This window comes from Natator depressus, chromosome 9 (assembly GCF_965152275.1).
Source record: "Natator depressus isolate rNatDep1 chromosome 9, rNatDep2.hap1, whole genome shotgun sequence".
Classification (NCBI taxonomy): Eukaryota; Metazoa; Chordata; order Testudines; family Cheloniidae; genus Natator; species Natator depressus.
Genome location: NC_134242.1, coordinates 19,241,891 through 19,260,486, shown reverse-complemented (window position 1 = coordinate 19,260,486; position 18,596 = coordinate 19,241,891). Strand labels below are relative to the sequence as shown.

General features: G+C 41.5%; 1 protein-coding gene across 1 annotated transcript in view; it reads right to left on the bottom strand.

Moving 5' to 3' along the window:
• Positions 1 to 18,596, bottom strand: part of SI (sucrase-isomaltase) — a 174,788-nt gene that overhangs the window by 142,002 nt on the left and 14,190 nt on the right. Inside the window, exons 7-12 of the mRNA XM_074963634.1 lie at positions 12,160 to 12,331; positions 7,998 to 8,097; positions 7,152 to 7,264; positions 4,958 to 5,083; positions 3,728 to 3,859; positions 2,067 to 2,186 (exon numbers count right to left, since the gene is read on the bottom strand). Of these exons, the coding sequence (XP_074819735.1) occupies positions 2,067 to 2,186; positions 3,728 to 3,859; positions 4,958 to 5,083; positions 7,152 to 7,264; positions 7,998 to 8,097; positions 12,160 to 12,331 (763 nt within the window). The remainder of the gene's footprint in view (positions 1 to 2,066; positions 2,187 to 3,727; positions 3,860 to 4,957; positions 5,084 to 7,151; positions 7,265 to 7,997; positions 8,098 to 12,159; positions 12,332 to 18,596) is intronic.

Genomic DNA, 18,596 nt, shown 5'->3' with positions numbered 1-18,596 from the left:
TTCAAACTCTACTTTCAATGATTAGTAGTTTATATTTTTTCTTTCAGTTCTCATTTCAAAGAAGCTATAATGGATGCCAGAACTGAAGCCAAGAGTAAATGTCCTGTGTGCGCATACATTTTTTCAGCCTCATTTGCCTGGCAGTCCACTTCCATTTGAAGTGCACTTCTAAATAATAGTGCAAAAACCCTAGAAGCAGCTTTGTGCCGGTTTCTGGGAGCAGCTTCCTAAAATACAATCATCAAGAATTAAGTTGGTGAAAGAGAACATTAGCATCTAAGAATATCCATGTTCTTGCATCAATTTAGATGTGGAAGTTGAGCCAATTGTTTTTCCTCACTATAATAAGCCATACTTTACGCTTACTCTGTGTGTGTGTAACTGCATTGACCTCAAAGAATAAGAAAGAATAAGGATAACATACATTCCAAGCACTTTGGGCCAGATCTGCAAAGGTATCTTGTCTAAAGGTGCAGAGAGTCACCTAGTGGTATTTTCAAAAGTGCCTAAGCAAGTTAGGCATCTAACTTTCACCGATTTCAATGGGAGTTAGGCACCAGTCTGATTAGCCAATTTTATACCTTTAGGCAAAATTTGGAAATCTGGCCCTTAATCCCGCTTCCATTGAAATGAATGGCAAGAGTCCAATGAGAACAATATTGGGTCTTACACTGCATTTTATATAACCAAGAAAACCTCACTTCAAAACATTTCTTTTCTCCTTAATATTTTTATCATATGTATTTCTCTGTCTGAATTAAGGATTTACCCTAAAATATGTTCCAATTACTGTATTTTAAGGTTTGGGACCCAATCACAACAAAAACAAAGAAAGTCAGGCTAAATCTGACATTCAGTCCTTTATTTCGCATCACATTTGTCACTAGCCTATATCACAACATTAGTATTATGAGTATCAGGGGGTAGCCGTGGTAGTCTGTATCCACAAAAACAGCAAGGAGTCCGGTGGCACTTTAAAGACTAACAGATTTATTTGAGCATAAGCTTTCATGGGTAAAAACCCCACTTCTTCAGATGCAACTGAAGAAGTGGGGTTTTTACCCACGAAAGCTTATGCTCAAATAAATCTGTTAGTCTTTAAGGTGCCACCGGACTCCTTGTTATTAATATTATATACATTTTAAACAGCTAGAGGGAGGGAGTCATTTTAATTTCCTTTGATTTTTTTCAGTGGTATTTGTCTTTTCTTCAAGTAATGAACATGTTTCATAGAAATATATGAGAGTTGTCACATCATAGCTGTTATGGGCTCATGTAAATGCTTAATTAGGTGTTTTAAATGTGATTCATCAGCCCAACTTCTTCAAACAACTCTCAGAATTACTAGGGTCTGCAATATAAATACCTATTCAGGGAGTTTTTAAAACCAGATTATCGACTTGATAGAATGTAATGGTCCATATATCAAGTAAATAGTTATGCAGGCGATTTAAAAATGCATACTCTTTTTGTGATAGAGGTTAACAACTGTGAAAGTTTGTTGTGTTATTATTTCTTTAGACTATTTAAAATATGTTGACATGCCTGATATGTAGTTGATTTAGTTGCTTACCATTGACCTAAAGCAAAAAATCTAATGAGTTGGAAACATCAATTTGTGCACACAATTGGCTCAATCTTCAGTTGCCCTAAGCATGAGCGTGAGACAAATTGGAGGAAGAGGCAAAGGTGGTTCTAAGTGATTTTTCCACGTTCCATGATCCTGGAGATTTTCAAAGGCACAGAATGGAAGTCAGGTGTCCGAATACCATTGAAAAATCAATAGCAGCTGGCTGCCAAACTGTCCTTTGTGCCTCAGAAAAATCGCCCCTGTATCCCATTTTTTCCCCTTTTAACACCTAACGGTGTAAATAAAAGTCTTTAAAAAAAAAACCCAAATACACCTTACATTCCTAGATACAGTTTTATAAAACAATTTCTGTGAACAGCTACTTTTACTGAAACTTTTAAAAATGGAGTTTAAAACAAACGCAGTGACCCAACCTTATCTGCTATGACAACACATAGTACAGATGGGGTTGCAATTTCCATAAGTAGCTAGTTACCTCTCCAATGAGTTTTGTTTGTCCATCTGATTCATTTACCCACACTGCCTTGTTCATTCCTCTTTCATAGGTAAGATATGAAGTCTTATTAAGGAGAGGGGAGATGGCAATGGCAGGGTCCTAATAAAAATAAACACAAGAGAGAGTTGGTAAACTCTTCCATTTTTCTGAAGCATGGCAGAATTAGGCAATAGATATATACAGTACATACAATCTACACAAATTATAATAATAAACAATTATTGTATGCAGTGGAGTCTCATCTTACGCGGGGATTAGATTCTAAAAGCAGTGCGTAAGGCGAAAATCATGTATAGTCAAAGAGAGAGAGAGAGAGAGAGACGGAAGAATGAAAGAATAAAAAAGGGAGAAAGATGACTTCAACGTCGTTATGCGCAAACCGGAGTGCCTCAGAATGACCAGAAGCATTGTCTACGATCAGCAACACTTTAAAGTCAAGTCTTTTCTCTTCGAGGTACTGCTTGACCTCTGGAATGAAACACTTGGGGAACCAATCCAGAAATAATGCTGCTGTCACCCAAGCCTTTTTATTTGATTGCGAGAACACAGGCAGGAGATTTTTGTTCTTGCCTTTTAGGGCACGGGGATTTGCAGCCCTGTAGAGCAAGCCCAGCTTTATTAAATGTCCAGCCACATTGCCACAAAACAACACAGTCACAAGGTCTTTAGCTGCTTCGAAGTGTAGGTGCGATTGGGCATTTTCTTCCAGAAGAGCCCAGTCTCATCAGCATTAAAAACTTGTTCCAGAAGATAGCCCTTTTCTTCTATGATTTTCTTTAATTGTTCGGGGTAGGCTTTAGCTGCCTCTTCATTGGCAGATGAAGCTTCACCAGTAGTCTGCACGTTTTTGAGGTTGAAGCGGTTCCTAAAACTGTTAAGCCAACCTTGGCTGGCTTTGAATTCCTTCTCGTGAGAAGGCTGTCCCTCTTCAACAGCGCGTAGAGTCTAAGACCCTTTTCTCGCAACGTGTTGCCATCGATAGGCACACATTTACAGTTCATGTCTTCCAGCCATAAGTTTAATGCCTTTTCAGTCTTCACTAAACTCTTATCATGGCTCGTCACCTTAGCAGTTATTGGAGCACTTTATGCCACAGCTTGACAAATTTCTCTCTGTCGAATCTTGATGGCACGGACGCTAGATTCGTTGCGGCCATATTTACTTGCCACTTTGGACACCAACATACCATCTCTCACTAAGTCCAACACAGCCAGTTTTTCCTCCAGCATTGGAATAGATCGCTGTTTCTTCGGTTGAGCACCAGATGAAGTAGTTGGTTTGCGTTTAGGGCCATGTTGTACGAAAAATATGTATCTTTAAATACTAGAATCACACTCAGCGTGGCAAGATGCTCACCGGATCGGCGGGCAGCGATCGATACAGCGGGGGTCGATTTATCGCGTCTAGTCTAGATGCAATAAATCGACCCCCGAGCACTCTCCCATTGACTCCTGTACACTCTCCCATTGACTCCTGTACTCCACCACTGCGAGTTATTGTTATTTCTCTTTTTTTTTGTCGAGCCCGTATAGTTGAATTCACGTAAGTCAAATGCACGTATGATGCGACTCCATTGTACAAGTAATTCTAATAGCAATGTTGTTTCAGTGGTAAAGTGAAATAGTTAATTAGTTCATTACCAGTATAATAATGTATTTTTGTCCATGGTCATGTAGGTCCACAGCAAATTTAGGAAGGTCCTTAAATTTCTCTTGGTCATAAGTAAAGTCTTTCTTCTCCTCCATATAGTCAATATCAGTGTATTGAATTTCCTGAAAGATAGCATAGTTTATTTTGTACATTAGAAACAATAGCCTGGGGCCTTGAGTATTTTCATATGATTATGTTCTGTTTACTCTGGAGTAAACTTATTTTTGTTATTTTATTATGGATAGACAGTAAGAACTTTGGCAAATTTTCATACTAACTGTGAGCAGCACAGAGATCATGTAAGCGATGAAATTTATGGGGGAGATTTTCAAAGGCACAAATGGCAGTTTTGCACCCAACTACCACAGAAACTCAGTGGAAGTTAGGTGCCTAACTGCCATCTCTGCCATTTAGGATCTCTCTTTACAATAGTATCCCTCAACAAAAGTAGGCAGCTGTAAAGACTGTATGTCTCTGACACTGCAAGGTAGGACAGCTCTGGGTGGTGACGGGGAATGTGCTGTGTAACACACTTCAGTGACGCTCTACAAAGGAGCAGCAAGTATGCTAGGCGCTAGCTCTGGGTGTACTACAGCATGTAAGCATGTATCTCACTTTGCCATCTGCAAAATGGGGATAACAGTGCTTCCTCTGTCTATCTCTTGAGGCACTAACTGTCTCTTAGCATGTGTTAAAATAGCACAAACGGGTACTGATTTCAACTGGGGCCTTTAAGGGTATGTCTACACTGCTGAGCCTCTCAGGCCAGGTCCACATAGGGGGTTCATGTCACTGCACTAAAAATAGCTGTTTAGACAGTGCTCTGAAGCTGTGGCTCAGGCTCTGAAGTCCACCCCCCATTCCTAGCTTTAAAGCTCAAGCCGAAATGTCAACACAGCTATTTTTAACACGAGCCCTGCAAGCCGGAATCTCTTGCCCCAGTCTGGGAGGTGGTTTAGACATACCTTTTGAGCTACTGTAATACAAAGAACAATAACTGTAACCTCCCCAATTTTGACTCTCAATCTAACATTAAAAGTCCTCAAAGATACTGAAGTCTCTATAAGGTTTGTTAACAGCAGTTTCTATATGTTAACCAGAACTAACTTGTAATAAACTACTCCCGGACTGTAAAAGTAGATCGTAATCTATGATTTATTCCTGACCTGCTTCAGCATCCCCAGTAGACCCCCCCCCACCCCCAAAAATATTTTACTTACATAGGGTATCCCAATTGCTCTGTTTCTTGCTACAACAACTTTCAACTCATCAAGAGAGGTATAATTCCAGCGACTAAGTTGGAATCCAAGACTCCAGTATGAAGGCATTGCAGGCATTCCTATCAGCTGAAAGTTAAGAAATGAAAATTAAGTAAAAAAAGGGGCCTTGCATTTGCAATTTGTATATGTCATTTGTCAGTGCAGGATTCCCTAGTTCTTTACTTCTCTGAAAGTGCTTATAAATTACTCTGATTCATGTCTAGCACTTGGAACCATAATGGATATTATGCAGTTACAACTGTAAAGTTTTTCCATATTTACTTTTAAAAACTACAAACTTAAATTATTTGGATCAATGAAGTTGTGCATATTGCTAGTACTATGGGACCACATAATCCTTATAGCTATTACTCATCTTCCCTCTCCCTCTAGCCCTTATTCAATTTTACAATCACTTCTTGTTTCCTATCTTAAACTAGACTGTAAGCTCTACAGGGTAGAGATTGTCTTTTATTATGTGCTTATACAGCACCTAATACTTGGGAGCTTTGATCCTGAATTATGCCTCTGGGCACTATCACAGTACAAATTATAACAATAATAATTATGATTTGAGATGCAACCAATTAATTATTGAAGAGGGATATCAGATTTTAAGTCATAAAGACAAACTATAGAGGAAGAAATATCACTATGGAAAGGACAGCAAGTGTACATTAAAATACTGGAGCATATGAGAAGTCAGGATTTTAGGACTGTATTACCGTGGATAAGTAATATTAATAGAACTTGGGCCCAGAGCCACAAAAGGACTTAGGCATTGCAACACTCAGCATTGCAATGCTCCCAGCCGGGAGGGGGGTCCAGCTGCCCAGCTGTCCAGGAGCTGTGACAAGACAGCCAATAGCCCATGCAAGTAACACAGTATCTACACTGACACTGTGTCGCCCTAACTACACTGACATAAACCTTACGCCTCTCGTGGAAGTGGAATTATGTCAGTGTAGTAGGGCACTTACTTCAGTGAGGGGAAGGCTGTAGTGTAGACACTGACGTAATTAGGTCAACATAAGCTGCCTTACATCGACCTAACTGTGTAGTATAGACCAGCCCTTTGTTAGGTGCCTAGATGCCTTAGAATATGATCCACAAAGCCAGCACAGTAGGGGAGGAGCTGCCTAAGGTAACCAGTGGGAGATGCCACAGGGGAGGCGTATCTTAAACCCCAACCCTCTCACAGAGATGATTGCCTAAATCCAGGCTGCAGGGAGGTGCCTATATCCACTAGCAATCCATGAACCAGGGGAAGATAGGTGGTCCTTAGCCAACTTGCATCTAGGACCCAATCCCATAGTATGCCCACCTAACTCAACACAAAACAGAGAGCTGGGGAGAAGAAGGAGGCAGCCCTTCCTTATATCCTTTATTCCACACACCGGGGATATGGAAGACCATGGATTCAAGTCCCCTCCTCTGTCTGATGAGAAGAAGAAATTTGAATGGGGATCTGCCACCTCTCAAGTGAGTTCCGTAACCACTGGGCTATGGAATATTCTGACGTGAGTCTCCCTCCATCTCTCCAATTGAAGTCGTTCTACCTTAATTAAATAATTGAAATAACTGAACTAAATATTAATTGGGCCACAGAAACAGGGAGACTGACTCTACAGTCCAGTGCTTTGCCTGAGGTCACCCTGCACTCTTGCATCCCAGTTCCAGAGCTCTGTGCACTAGGCTATACTGCCTCAGTAAGTTTTCAAAAGGGACAAGGTGATATTACCTCACCCACCTTGTCTCTCTAATATCCTGAGAGTGACATGGTTACAACTACCCTAAGTTTTCAAAAGGCATTTTACATTATATGAGAGCATTCCTTGAAAATGATGTTGATCTGAACAAAGGGAAACCACATAAAAATAATGGCTAATGTTGTTATTAGCATTACGGAAGGTTTAGAGAAGCATTGGTGGTTTGTCATTGCTAATGGAATCTCTACACTATGGGAAAAAGGCCAGGGAACAAAGGGAGGCACTCTCTTTACAGACTGTTACATGCCTTTAAGCATCCATTGAAACATTTCATTGCAATATAATCACAACAAATATAAAATGACTAGATATATTGTGATCATGCTAGAGAATATCTATCAGCACCTACATTATTTATAGTACTGCCTCATCTGATATAAACATACCTTTACATACTCTTGAACAACTTGCTCTGGAGTGTCTCCTAAGAAGACATAAAAATCTAGAATTCCACCAGTTGTTCTGTAAGTTGCTGCTGGGGCAGGCTGGAGAACAAATTCTGTCAGAAAAGGAATTATAGAGGAAAGTTTAAACATTAGCTAAACAGTCAATGTATCCATTTAATGTTCGCATGAAGGGTAAATGAGTTCAGAAAAAAACAAGGACATCCTAAATCATCACTTGAAACCAAATGGAGGTTGTGAAATATTCAGATTTTATTTTATTTGACATGCCTTTGCAAAGAAAAGGGAATCTCTAGAAAGCCAGTGAGGAAGCCATTTCTCATGAGATTTTCAATGCATCTTCTCAAAAGGCTTAGACAGTTCTGATAAGCAGGGATAGTTGTGTATGTTGATCTAATGAAAAGCAACACTATGATCCTTTCATGACCTGTCCATTACCAATTGAGGTCTTGATCCTGCAATGCATTGCACATGGTCAGATACCTGCACAGAGCACTATACTCTTCAAAAGGGCTCCAGCCACGGGCAAATACATTGTGGAAGTAGAGCCTTATATGTGATCCTAAAGCTAGTTGTAGAGTAGCCATTGTTCACCTTAAGTATATTTAACATTGCTATCTTTATTATATATATAGTTGCTGCTTGATATTTTTAAAGACACAGTTTCCTGTCAAGTTTTACACGTGTAGCTGTGCAAAAAACGCATGCCTGATTCTGACCTTTAAATCAGCTGACTTTTGGTTCACTGTGTAGCAATCCAGCAGATAATTTTATTTTTAAATGTTAAGCTGTAGCAGTTAGAAGTAGTTATGGAGAAGTCTTTCTTACCCATAGCATTGCTGTTCATTAAGAACACACCAAAAGAGGCTCCACTGTTATTTTCCAAGCACAAGAAGAAAGTGTGAGCTCCATATAAGTTATGAGTGCCCTTAAAATAAAAGAGAAGAAAAAGAAGAAAATTAAAACCCAATAGGCACACACAGATTGATACATTTTGAAAATTTCCTGGAATTTTTCTTATATTTTTATTTCCTATTTTCTTGCATTTTTCTCCTTTACAGGGATGTTTCTATTCACCAATAAATGGAAAATCAGTACACAGACAGTTGCTTAAAACATGCAGATAAAATAGGTAGACAGACATGACAGACCTTTTGATAAGTATGCATGCATCCCAATAATGTTTTTTTGAGCTATATGTGCACATCAAGTCGACATATACTTCACATGCCATTCAGGGCGTACATATATCCATATGTATTCAATGTAAATAAGAGAGCTTTGTTTCTTTTTAATTACATGACTATCAATATTTGTTTCTTCTATCGTTAGCAACAAAAAAAAACTTGTGAACTGATAACAGACTTTGTCATAGTCGTCCTCCTTTCCTGCAAAAGAATGATCAGCACAAACGACACTGTGGATAAGATCCTCAGGAAAAGGAAATCAGTGTAATTGCATTGATTGCAATTGAGCTATGCTGATTAACACAAGTAAAGATCCAGCCCCACAGCTCCACCCACCAAGAATCAAAGCGAAGCAAATAGCAGGCTGTAGAATTAGTAGAGATTAACCAAAACCAGAATCATTTATCCAACTGCCACTGAAATGTGTAAAGGGACATGCCATACCCTTGATTTTGGTTTTGCAAAACAAAATCAAGACTTGTGGTTTCGCTGAGTCACAGGGGTTTTGCTGAGTGGGTTTGCAAAGAGAGTGAGTCTGTAGTAATTAGACCTCGCCTGTGTATAATTAGCTCCTCCTACCTAATTCCCGCAAGGCTGACCAGCTTCCAAAGGAAACAGATAATGGAAAAAGTAAGGCAGCAGAAAGGTAGAGTGAGGGCAGGAAGTCCTGTGACACGTATCTTTACCAATACATAATTAGTCTGTCATAAATCCCCTTTTCTCCCTTCCTGTGAAGGATAATTCAGACCACCACCCAAATCCCTTGGGAAATTAAACCACCATACTAGAAGAACAGGCATGCCTCAGAGCTGGTCCTACATAATACTTAGAGAAAGCAGTTGCTACATTTGTTCCACCGATGTAGCTACACTCCCTACAGAACAGTGGGAGAGAGGCCATGGACGTACCTCCAGACCCTCTCTATGGCCTGGTTGCTGCAGTCAGTACTGGCTGGCCTTCACTTGCCTCTGCTTGAGAATTAGGACCAGATTTTTTTTAATGGTAGTTGGGTGCCTAGTGATATTTTCAAAAGTACCTAGGCCCCTAACTTCCACTGGTACTTTTGAAACAACTTCTAGGGACCTATATGCATCTTTAGGTGCCTCAACACCTTTTGAAATCTGGCCCTTACGCCCAGATCCACAAAGGGATTTAGGAGCCTAAGGCCAAATTTAGGTACTATTGTGATCTACAAAACCCCTTCTCATCTGCCACCTAACCCTTTAGGTGACTAAACTCACCAGGCACTTACATTTACATTTCCACTGTAGAAATCCCCTAGGTACCTAAGTTTCTGCCTGTGGGCAGATGCACTACTACCTCAAGTGGGCTTCCAGATGCCTCTCTCATGCCCAAACCTTATTGTGATTCACAGACAAGGTGGAGATAGGCACTGCACTGCCAGTCTTGCCTGTGGGGCCCGATTCCATATATGTGCTCAGAGCACATCTAACCATACACACACTCAAAAGCTAGGTGGATGGGGGGAAGAGAAGAAAGAGACAATCTCATTTATAACCTTAAGTCCAGTGGGTAGGGCATTGAGCTGGGATGTGGGAGACCATGGTTCAATTCCCTCACTCTGCCAGGAGTTTCTTACCTCTCAGATGAGTGCCCTAACCCCAGGACAGTGCGATATTCTGAGGTGGGCCTCTCTCAATCTTCTGTTGTTCCATTTTGTATTCAATAACTATTAAAATGTTTATTGGGCCAGAGAAAAAGTGAGTGTGACTCTACACTCCCTTGGCACAGGGGAGAATTGAACCGGGGCTCCCATATCTTGGATGAGTACCCTAACCACTAAATTAAAAGTTATAGGGAGACCACTATTTCCCTCTTCCACCTTTCCCTCATAAACACCCACATACACACATAATTTTGTGAGGAGCTAGGCAGGAACTGAGGCTGTTTTTAAAGCCTAAGCCATTCTCACAAGAGCGCCTAACTCCAGTAGAGAGATTCCCAGCAGTTGACTGCAAGGAAACATAGGCAGCAAACTTTGAGAGGGGTGGAGCTTATGACACACCCTTCTCATCGGCATCTCCCATTGGATAGCTTAGGCACCTCCCCACATAGTGTGCTAGCTTTTCTGGATCCCCTTCTCAGGCATCTCTCTCTCCATAGGCAATGTATAGGTACTTAAAAAGCTCAGCATTGCAACACCTAAGTCTCTTTCTGGATCGAGGCCTAAGTGACCAAATAATGGCTGCCACCTGTACCGTGCAATGAGGGGGAAAGGATTCTATGCACTGACTCCTCCTCTAGTATACTCATGCAGGACAGCCATAATTTAGCTGTATAGCAACCCAATCTTGCACTCCTTGCTCAGACAAAACTCCCACTGAAGTCAACTGGGAGCTCTGCCTGAATTACAACTGCTGGATCAAGACCACAGATTTCAAAATCTGAACTAATTGCAAACAGGTAAGGTTTTCCTTAAAGGCTGGTAGTCAAAGAGATGGGTTTGAATACTCAATAGAGGCCCTGATTCAGCAAAGCATGTGCTTAAAATTAAGCACCTACCTCAGAGCTTTGCTGAATTAGGCCAGAATGATGAATGGTCTTCATTAAAAGTTATATTGATTAGTTTAGACAAAGCGCTGTTCACGCCGGTGCTTTTCGTCGGTAAAACTTCTGTTGTTTGAGGGTCTTTTTTTCCACACCCCTGAACAACAAAAGTTTTACTGACAAAAGTCCAGTATAGACAAAGCCTAAAAGATTTTATATATGGCAAGAGATATGTTTGTTATTAGTAAACAGTCCTTCATTAATAAGTTATTTTTCTGTTGATCCATAATGGTTAAAATCTGTCTACGTACCAATACCTATCTGATCCTTATCTGCTTATTTGCAAATAGTTCACTAGAGTGCTTACAATCCTTTGCAGCCATTTCCCCTTGTTCAAAGGTTTATGATAAGGGAGAACAAATACCAAGAAACACCACCACAGTGAGATATGAATGTCTATACCCCCAGAAGAGCAGATGAGGGTAAGTGTGGGAATATATGGTCAGAAAAAATGACAATCAGAAAATGAATATCATTTTTTTTAAATCAGCACCTTTTATTTGGCACAGCTGACTTTACACCACTCATACTCAGTAGTCTTTTAGTTAATAAGGCATTGTGGGTCAGGAATCTGAAAGTGCAGTACAGTTCGTCTTTTGTGTGCAAGTGTCAATAAAGCTTGGAACAAAGCCTAGAGGGTTTCAAAGCTGCTAGCAAGAATCTTCAGTTATATTTATTAGAAAATGGGTGTCCAGGAAACCAGGATTCAGGGCAGACAGTAATAAGGACTGGAAACAAATAGCTGTTGACATCCATGACTTACCTTGCAAAGATTCAGCCTCTAAATGAAACTTTACTATTATATGCTTAACTCTATTGTCATTAAACTGAGAATGCATGTGTCATCTTTATTTGCACGGAGCACCTCTTTGAACGTATTGTTATCTGTTTAGTTTAGTAGTTGAAACTGAAGACTCATATTAATGTTTCTCAACTTACCCACTGATTCTCAACATTTCAAATAAACATACAAATCAAAATATTTCTAACTTTTTTGTGAGGCTTTTTTTTCCCAATCAGTAACATCTAGCATTTAGCAACCGCATTGTGTGGCTGACAAGTCTTTAAAGAAAAGCTCAACCAGACCATGCTAATGACTGGCTTTTAAGAAATATCCAATCCATCGTGGATAGCAAAAACTAACAACATTTTAAAATGTGTTTAATGCATAATCACTCTTAATTCTCAGAAACCACTTGCTAAGACCAAAGCATAATAAATTAATCATTCCTTACTCCATTGGGGAAAGCATCTCTGGTAAAGATGGGCCACGTTCTCCAGTTAACATCATGACGGTATTGTGTGTGGACGTGTTCTCCGATTCCATAAATGTTTCCAGTGGGCAGTTTGATTGAGAGCTGTAAATACTGGTCAGCATACTGAAGTGGTCCTATGCTAGTATTGAACCTGATTAAACAGTGTAAAAAGCAAAACAAAAAAACCCACATTATCTTACTGATACATGGAAGGACTGCTATGGCAAAGTTATGTGCTATGTCTCCATAATACACGTGTATTATCTGCCAGTTTTATGATTTTTTTCCTCTAGGGCTCTTTTTTTTTAGTACAATTTACATATGTAAACACAAACAAACAAAAACAATATTTAACAAAGAGTACAGACCACAGTCTTAAATAAGCTATCACTAGGGGCTTTGCCACAAGCCCCAGGAACAGACTAACCCACTGAGGTTCAGATAACCTATTCCCCTCTATGGACTATGTACCTAGGAGGTCCAAGTACAGAACAGGGACAGCAACCTGTATGGGCTGCTATTCTCCTTCTTGCACAGGTGAGTATGGAGTAAGCAGCCAGAGATCTGAATTGGGCAGAGCTGTGGTTCTGCCCCCGGTGTGCTGGCCAGCGCAGCCATGCTGTCATGGAGGGGGAAATGATTCACTACTGGTACAAATCTGAAGCAGGTCAGGGTCAGATTTATGGCTCTCAGAGTCATAATTCCCTCCCTGGTGTGCTCCTTATGCAGGGTAGATTATGAAATGGAATTTTGCTCCTTGATATTTAAATGCTCCAAATCCATTAGACTGTTCTCATAATCCCTTCGCAATTTTTGGACAAAGCAGCGGCTAAGCTATTCAATTTGCATCCTTATTTCTAAAACATTAAAAATATTGGGGAGCTATTGAGACTAGCTGGCAAAATGAGAGACCTCTGGGAGAAGGAGAGATGCCAGCTCATCCCACTTTGAATATTTAACACCATTGTAAAATTTGTCTTACTGCATGGCACAGAAACTAGGAGACCTGAGTTTTCATAAACAGCTGCCTTAGACGAATCCTTAGTATCAGAGGCCAAAAATCCCTCACAAACGAAGATGGCTTGGAAATACATTGAGAAAGGCCTGACTAACTTAACAAGGCAGGCATTGGATGGGTACCCCCAGGGCAAGAGGTGATGAGGTAGACCAAGCATAACATGGAAATGCACAACAGAAGCAGAATTGACAGCTACCAAAATGACATGAGAAGAAGGTAAGACTGCATCAAGAGACTGTCCAAGGCCAGATCTACACTACACACTTACTTCAGTAGAACTACATCGTTCAGGGTGTGAAAATCTACACCCCTGAGCAACAGAGTTATACCGACCTTAACCACCCAGGTAGACAGCACTAGGTCAGTGGGAGAGCTTTTCCCGCTGACATAGCAATTGCCTCTCGCAGAGGTGGAGTCACTAAGTCTATGGGAGAGTCTTCATCAAAGCACTACAGGGCAGCTGTGCTGATGCAGCGTTTGTAGTGTAGACTTGCCTGAAGATAGAGGCAGTGGTGACAGCCCTATATTCCGCGTGGAATAGAAAGAGGCACAAGTCAAGTAATTCATACCAGTATAAGTGCTTACACACTAGGGCGATGGTAGTTCTTTAATTATACTGGTATAGTTAAAGCAGTACTTTGTATACTTCAAATATTAGAATATTAAACTTTGTATTAGAAATTAAGAATAAATGATGCATAAATAAGCTAGTACAATGGACAGAGTTTGGGCTCTTTTCAATTTTGATCCTTTTATTTTTTCCTCTACCCTATTTTGTCAGTAATATATAACATAACAATACTGTGCAGTAATATAGGGCATTGTGGACCAGATCCTTAGCTGGGGGAATTTGGCATAGCTTTAATGATTTCAGTAAGGTTCTGGTCCATATATTCACAGATTTTTATAAATATTAATGATTCCATGGGAACAAAATATGTACTGTTAATGAACTAGCCCAGTGCTTTGTGCATTTTGTCTTGGACAATAGTGGTAGTTATTGGCCTATGAATTTTCAATTAATAATTGGTGGGACTTATTACGGTACTGAAAGATGATGGAAGTTATTAGGTTACTAGCTCTAATGATTTTTATTTTAAAAGTAAACTACAAGTCACAAGTATTGGTCCCTCCTTATCCTCCTTCCCCAAAGAAGAAGATTTTTATTTTTAATTATTGAGTCAGGTCCTCATCTGGTGTAGCTCAACTGAGCTCCAGGAATTTCAATGGATTTACACCAGTTGACACCAGCTGAGGAGCTGCCCCTTTTTAAACAATGGTTTGTGATTAGATAATCATGAACAGGAGTCAGCTGTAACTAAATTTCCTGCCTTTTGTGGGTATTTATGGTAAATGCAACAAAACAGTGAGAGAAAATTTATGCAGTCTTTCAGCAGTGTTTAATTCATGTGATTTTTCCATACTCGTCCCCTTGAACTAGATTTACAGTCCCCCGCCATGCCCCCATTCAAGCAGTCATCAACCATTCATCGAATATTAAATCCGCCTATTGTGCATTTAATAGTGGTGAATTGATCATTTTGGAGGATTTTAACCTCAATTGGGTAAACAATACTAATAATAGTTTAAGATTAATAGCCAATGAATTAAATTTGAAGAGTTGATAACAACCCCAACTCATAACTGATAACAACCCCAGCTTTTGACAGGTAATCATTCTTTGATTCATTTAATAAGCACATTAGCCATGACACTTACTACTACTGGATTTCAGAGTTAGGCAGTAAATTTCATTTTCAGAAAATAAGGGGATCAAAGTATTTAATGTGTTTATAGGCTTAAGAACTTTTAAACACATTTTATCTACATTTTTATATCACCTAGTCAATGTTGACTGGCACCAGCTTTTCCTGGACAATATTGTTGCCCAGCAACAATATAATTTGGTAATTCAGAACTTCAAATTATTTGTAACAAGCACATTCAATAATATGCAGTTACCAGGGTTCACATGTGATTTTATTAAGCACTGGGCTGGCTCCTGGCCCCTGCTGTTGCCCTCTCTCAGTGGTGGCACAAATGGGCTGGAAAGCTCCCCTAAATGGGCAGATGAAGGTTCCCTGTATGGGAGAATCCCCCGGTGGCATAGGCAGGGGCGCTGGAACAATTTTTATAGTGGGGGTGCTGAGAACCATTGAACCAAACTGTAAACCCTGTATATAATGGAAACCACTTCAAGCTAGGGGCTGTAGCAGCATCCGCAGCACTCCTAGTTCCCGCACCTATGGACATAGGGCTGGTTTAGCCAGCTGTATATCACCCCACCCCACCCCCAGCAGAGAGGTTATGTTGTGGGAGAGGAGACATGGCTAGATTCCTTTGGGAACAATTAGGTGGCATAGGTTAGAGCAACCCTGAACTCCTGAGGCTACACAGCTGGAGGCTGGAAGCCAGACAAGGTGGACCAGTGCTCCTGGGTGATACTGTGAATTCTCTTTCTTAAGGTACATCTACACTGCCCGCTTCTTTTGGCGGCATGTAGAGGATGTACACAAGTAGCCCCCCTAGCCTGGATACAAATAGCAATGTAGACAGTGATTGACTGCTGAGGCTAGTAGAGTGAAGACATGTGGTACATATCCTACATGACTCTCAACTCACCCAAATCATGCCTCTCCATCTACACTGCTATTTTTAGCAGTGTAGTAGTGTCCTACTGTTTCCCCGCTGCTGGAACCGTTCCCTGCCACAGGAAGAGACTCAGGCAGCGGGGAAAGGCTAATCTTTCCCCATTGCCTGCCCCCATGATATCACTAACACGTATCTACATGCTGCAGTGTGACACAACTTGCTTTTTACTGCAGCATGTAGCCATGCATACTTTACATGCCACTGCCACAGGTGTGTAGGGTAGATATAGCCTAAGATGCTTGGTTGGTATGTCTTGCTCACATGCTCAGGGTCAAACTGATCGCTGGATTTGGCGTCAGGAAGGAATTTTCCCCCAGGACAGATTGGCAGGAACCTTGGACATTTTTTAACCTACTTCTGCAGTCTAGAGCATCAATCACCTGGGCACACCTCACCTAGTTCAGTCCCTGCAATTGCAGGAGCCTCAGGCATTGGTGGTAGCTCGGTCTCTCCTGTTCTTTGCCTGTGGCACACAACAGCTTCATCTAACTCAAGTTATTGGGTTCAATATAGGGGTATCAGGGTGAAATTTAATGGCCTGTGATATACAGGAGATCAGACTAGGTCAGAGGTGGACAAACTACAGCCCGTGGGCCACATCCGGCCTGCAAGATGGTCCTGCCTGGCCCTTGAGCTCCTGGCCGGGGAGGCTAGCCCCTGGCCACTCCCCTGCTGTCCTCCCTCTCCCCCAGCCATGCCACCATGTGGGCAGCACGGCTGGCTCCAGCAGGGCAGCGGGGCTGCGAACTCCTGCTGCTCTGAGTTGCATTGAAGGGGATGGAGTGGGGAGGGGTGGGGCTTGGATAAGGGGCAGGAGGTCCCAGGGGGGCAGTTAGGGGACAGAGAGCAGGGGGCAGTTGAATGGGCATGGGAGTCCCGGGGGGCCTGTCAGGGAGCAGGGGTATGGATAGGGGGCAAGGGGGGCAGTCAGGGGACAGGGAAGGAGGGGTAGGGTAGGGGGTGGGGTCCCAGGGGGGCAGTTTGGGGCATGGGGTCCCAGGAGGGGGCAGTCATGGGACAAGGAGCGGGGGTGTTGGATGGGTCAGGGGTTCTGAGGGGGGCAGTCAGGGGATGGGAAGTGGGAGGGGGTGGATGGGGGTGGGAGCAAGGCTGTCTGGGGAGGCACAGCCTTTCCTACCCGACCCTCCATACAGTTTTGCACCCTGATGTGGCCCTCGGGCCAAAAAGTTTGCCCACCCCTGGACTAGGTGATCCCTTCTGGCCTTTAACTGTATGAAATTTACACCGGGGCCAATCCATTGCCAGGACCATGAGTTCAAAAGTAGTTTACGGCCATCTTTTCATGCCCATCGCTTGTGTTCTGCACCAAGCGCAGCTTTGCTGAACCCAAGAATATTAGTGGCTCTGTTCAGATCTTCTGTGAAATATTTTAACATAAAAAAAGCAAATTAATACATGAGAACTAAAATAAATTAATGTGGATGTAAAACAAAGGTTTATGAGACCACCCCCTTACAGAAACAAAATTCTTTTCCTGACTGGGAGTTTTGCCTGTGGAAGTTGCATGATTCAGGGCCTGAACCTTTGACATATTGGACAAAATATTACTCTGAGCAAATGAGTAATACTGTTGACCCAGAAAACTCTAGAAAGAGTTTATAAATTGAATGAGCCTCTCAAAACGTAAACCGATCCCTTTAGTTCCTTCTGATGATATAACTGGAACTTTTGAGGTCCGTTATGTTCTCATGAATATTATATTTTGTAGTAAATTTCCTGCTTTTGCTGGTTGCACAATTCCAGCTCCTGCACTCAGAGCTTCCTCTGAAATATCCAGGCTGTGTTGCATCACTACTTAGAATTCTGCATCTTCCATCTCCCCCTCCCACCCCTTAATTTGCCTTTACCCAACTCAAAATTGTTAAAGATTAACTGAATATCAGCTAACACAAAAGGCAGTGAAGATGTGTCATCCTCTGTTTGACACTTTGAAGATGACCTGAAAAGGAAACAAAATGTGTTTCTGCCCTTTTTTTGCTTCATTATGACAGATAATGAAGGCCGGATTTTCTCTCTCTCTTCTTTTTTAAAATCCCTCTCCCCTGGCTTTGTGTTCAAAAGAAATTCTCACTCCACTGCGGAAGTCTACTCTGTAGCTTGATGTGGAATGTCGCAGGGCCCTCTACACTTCCTTGTCTCCTTTGGGTCCGACCAGGCCCTGGGTCCAAGCAAAGCACTTCAGCATGTGCTTAAAATGAAGCATGAATAGTCTCCGCTGAAGCCAGCTGAATAACTCACATACTTAAACCAAACCACATGCCTTAGTGATTGGGGCCCAAGCAAGTAATTAGTATATGTAATTCCCTGAGGACAGAGACCACAATGGTTACAGATGCATGCAAACAGACATAAGAGACTTTAACTGTCTGGCCAATAAACTTACATCTATTTTTAAAGAGATTTGAGGAATCCTTACTCTTTATAGATACAGCCCTCATCACCATGGTATCCAAGCTAGGACTCTTGTCTAGCCAGAAAAAGCCATCATGTCTGCTAGCCTTTGCAATACTAAGAAAACACCCTGTGATAAGGGGATGCTTCCTTAAACCAGCATTACCCACTTACCCAGTCCTACCCCTGTCCCTATGACTCCATCCATTCAGATTACAACCCTATGTCCTGAAGTGGCAGGAAGCTTCTTCACTGCCTGGCTTAATGTCAGCCAGGAGAGAAATTTTAAATGGATCTCAGGCCTAGTCTACACTAGGAATTAGGTCAATATAAC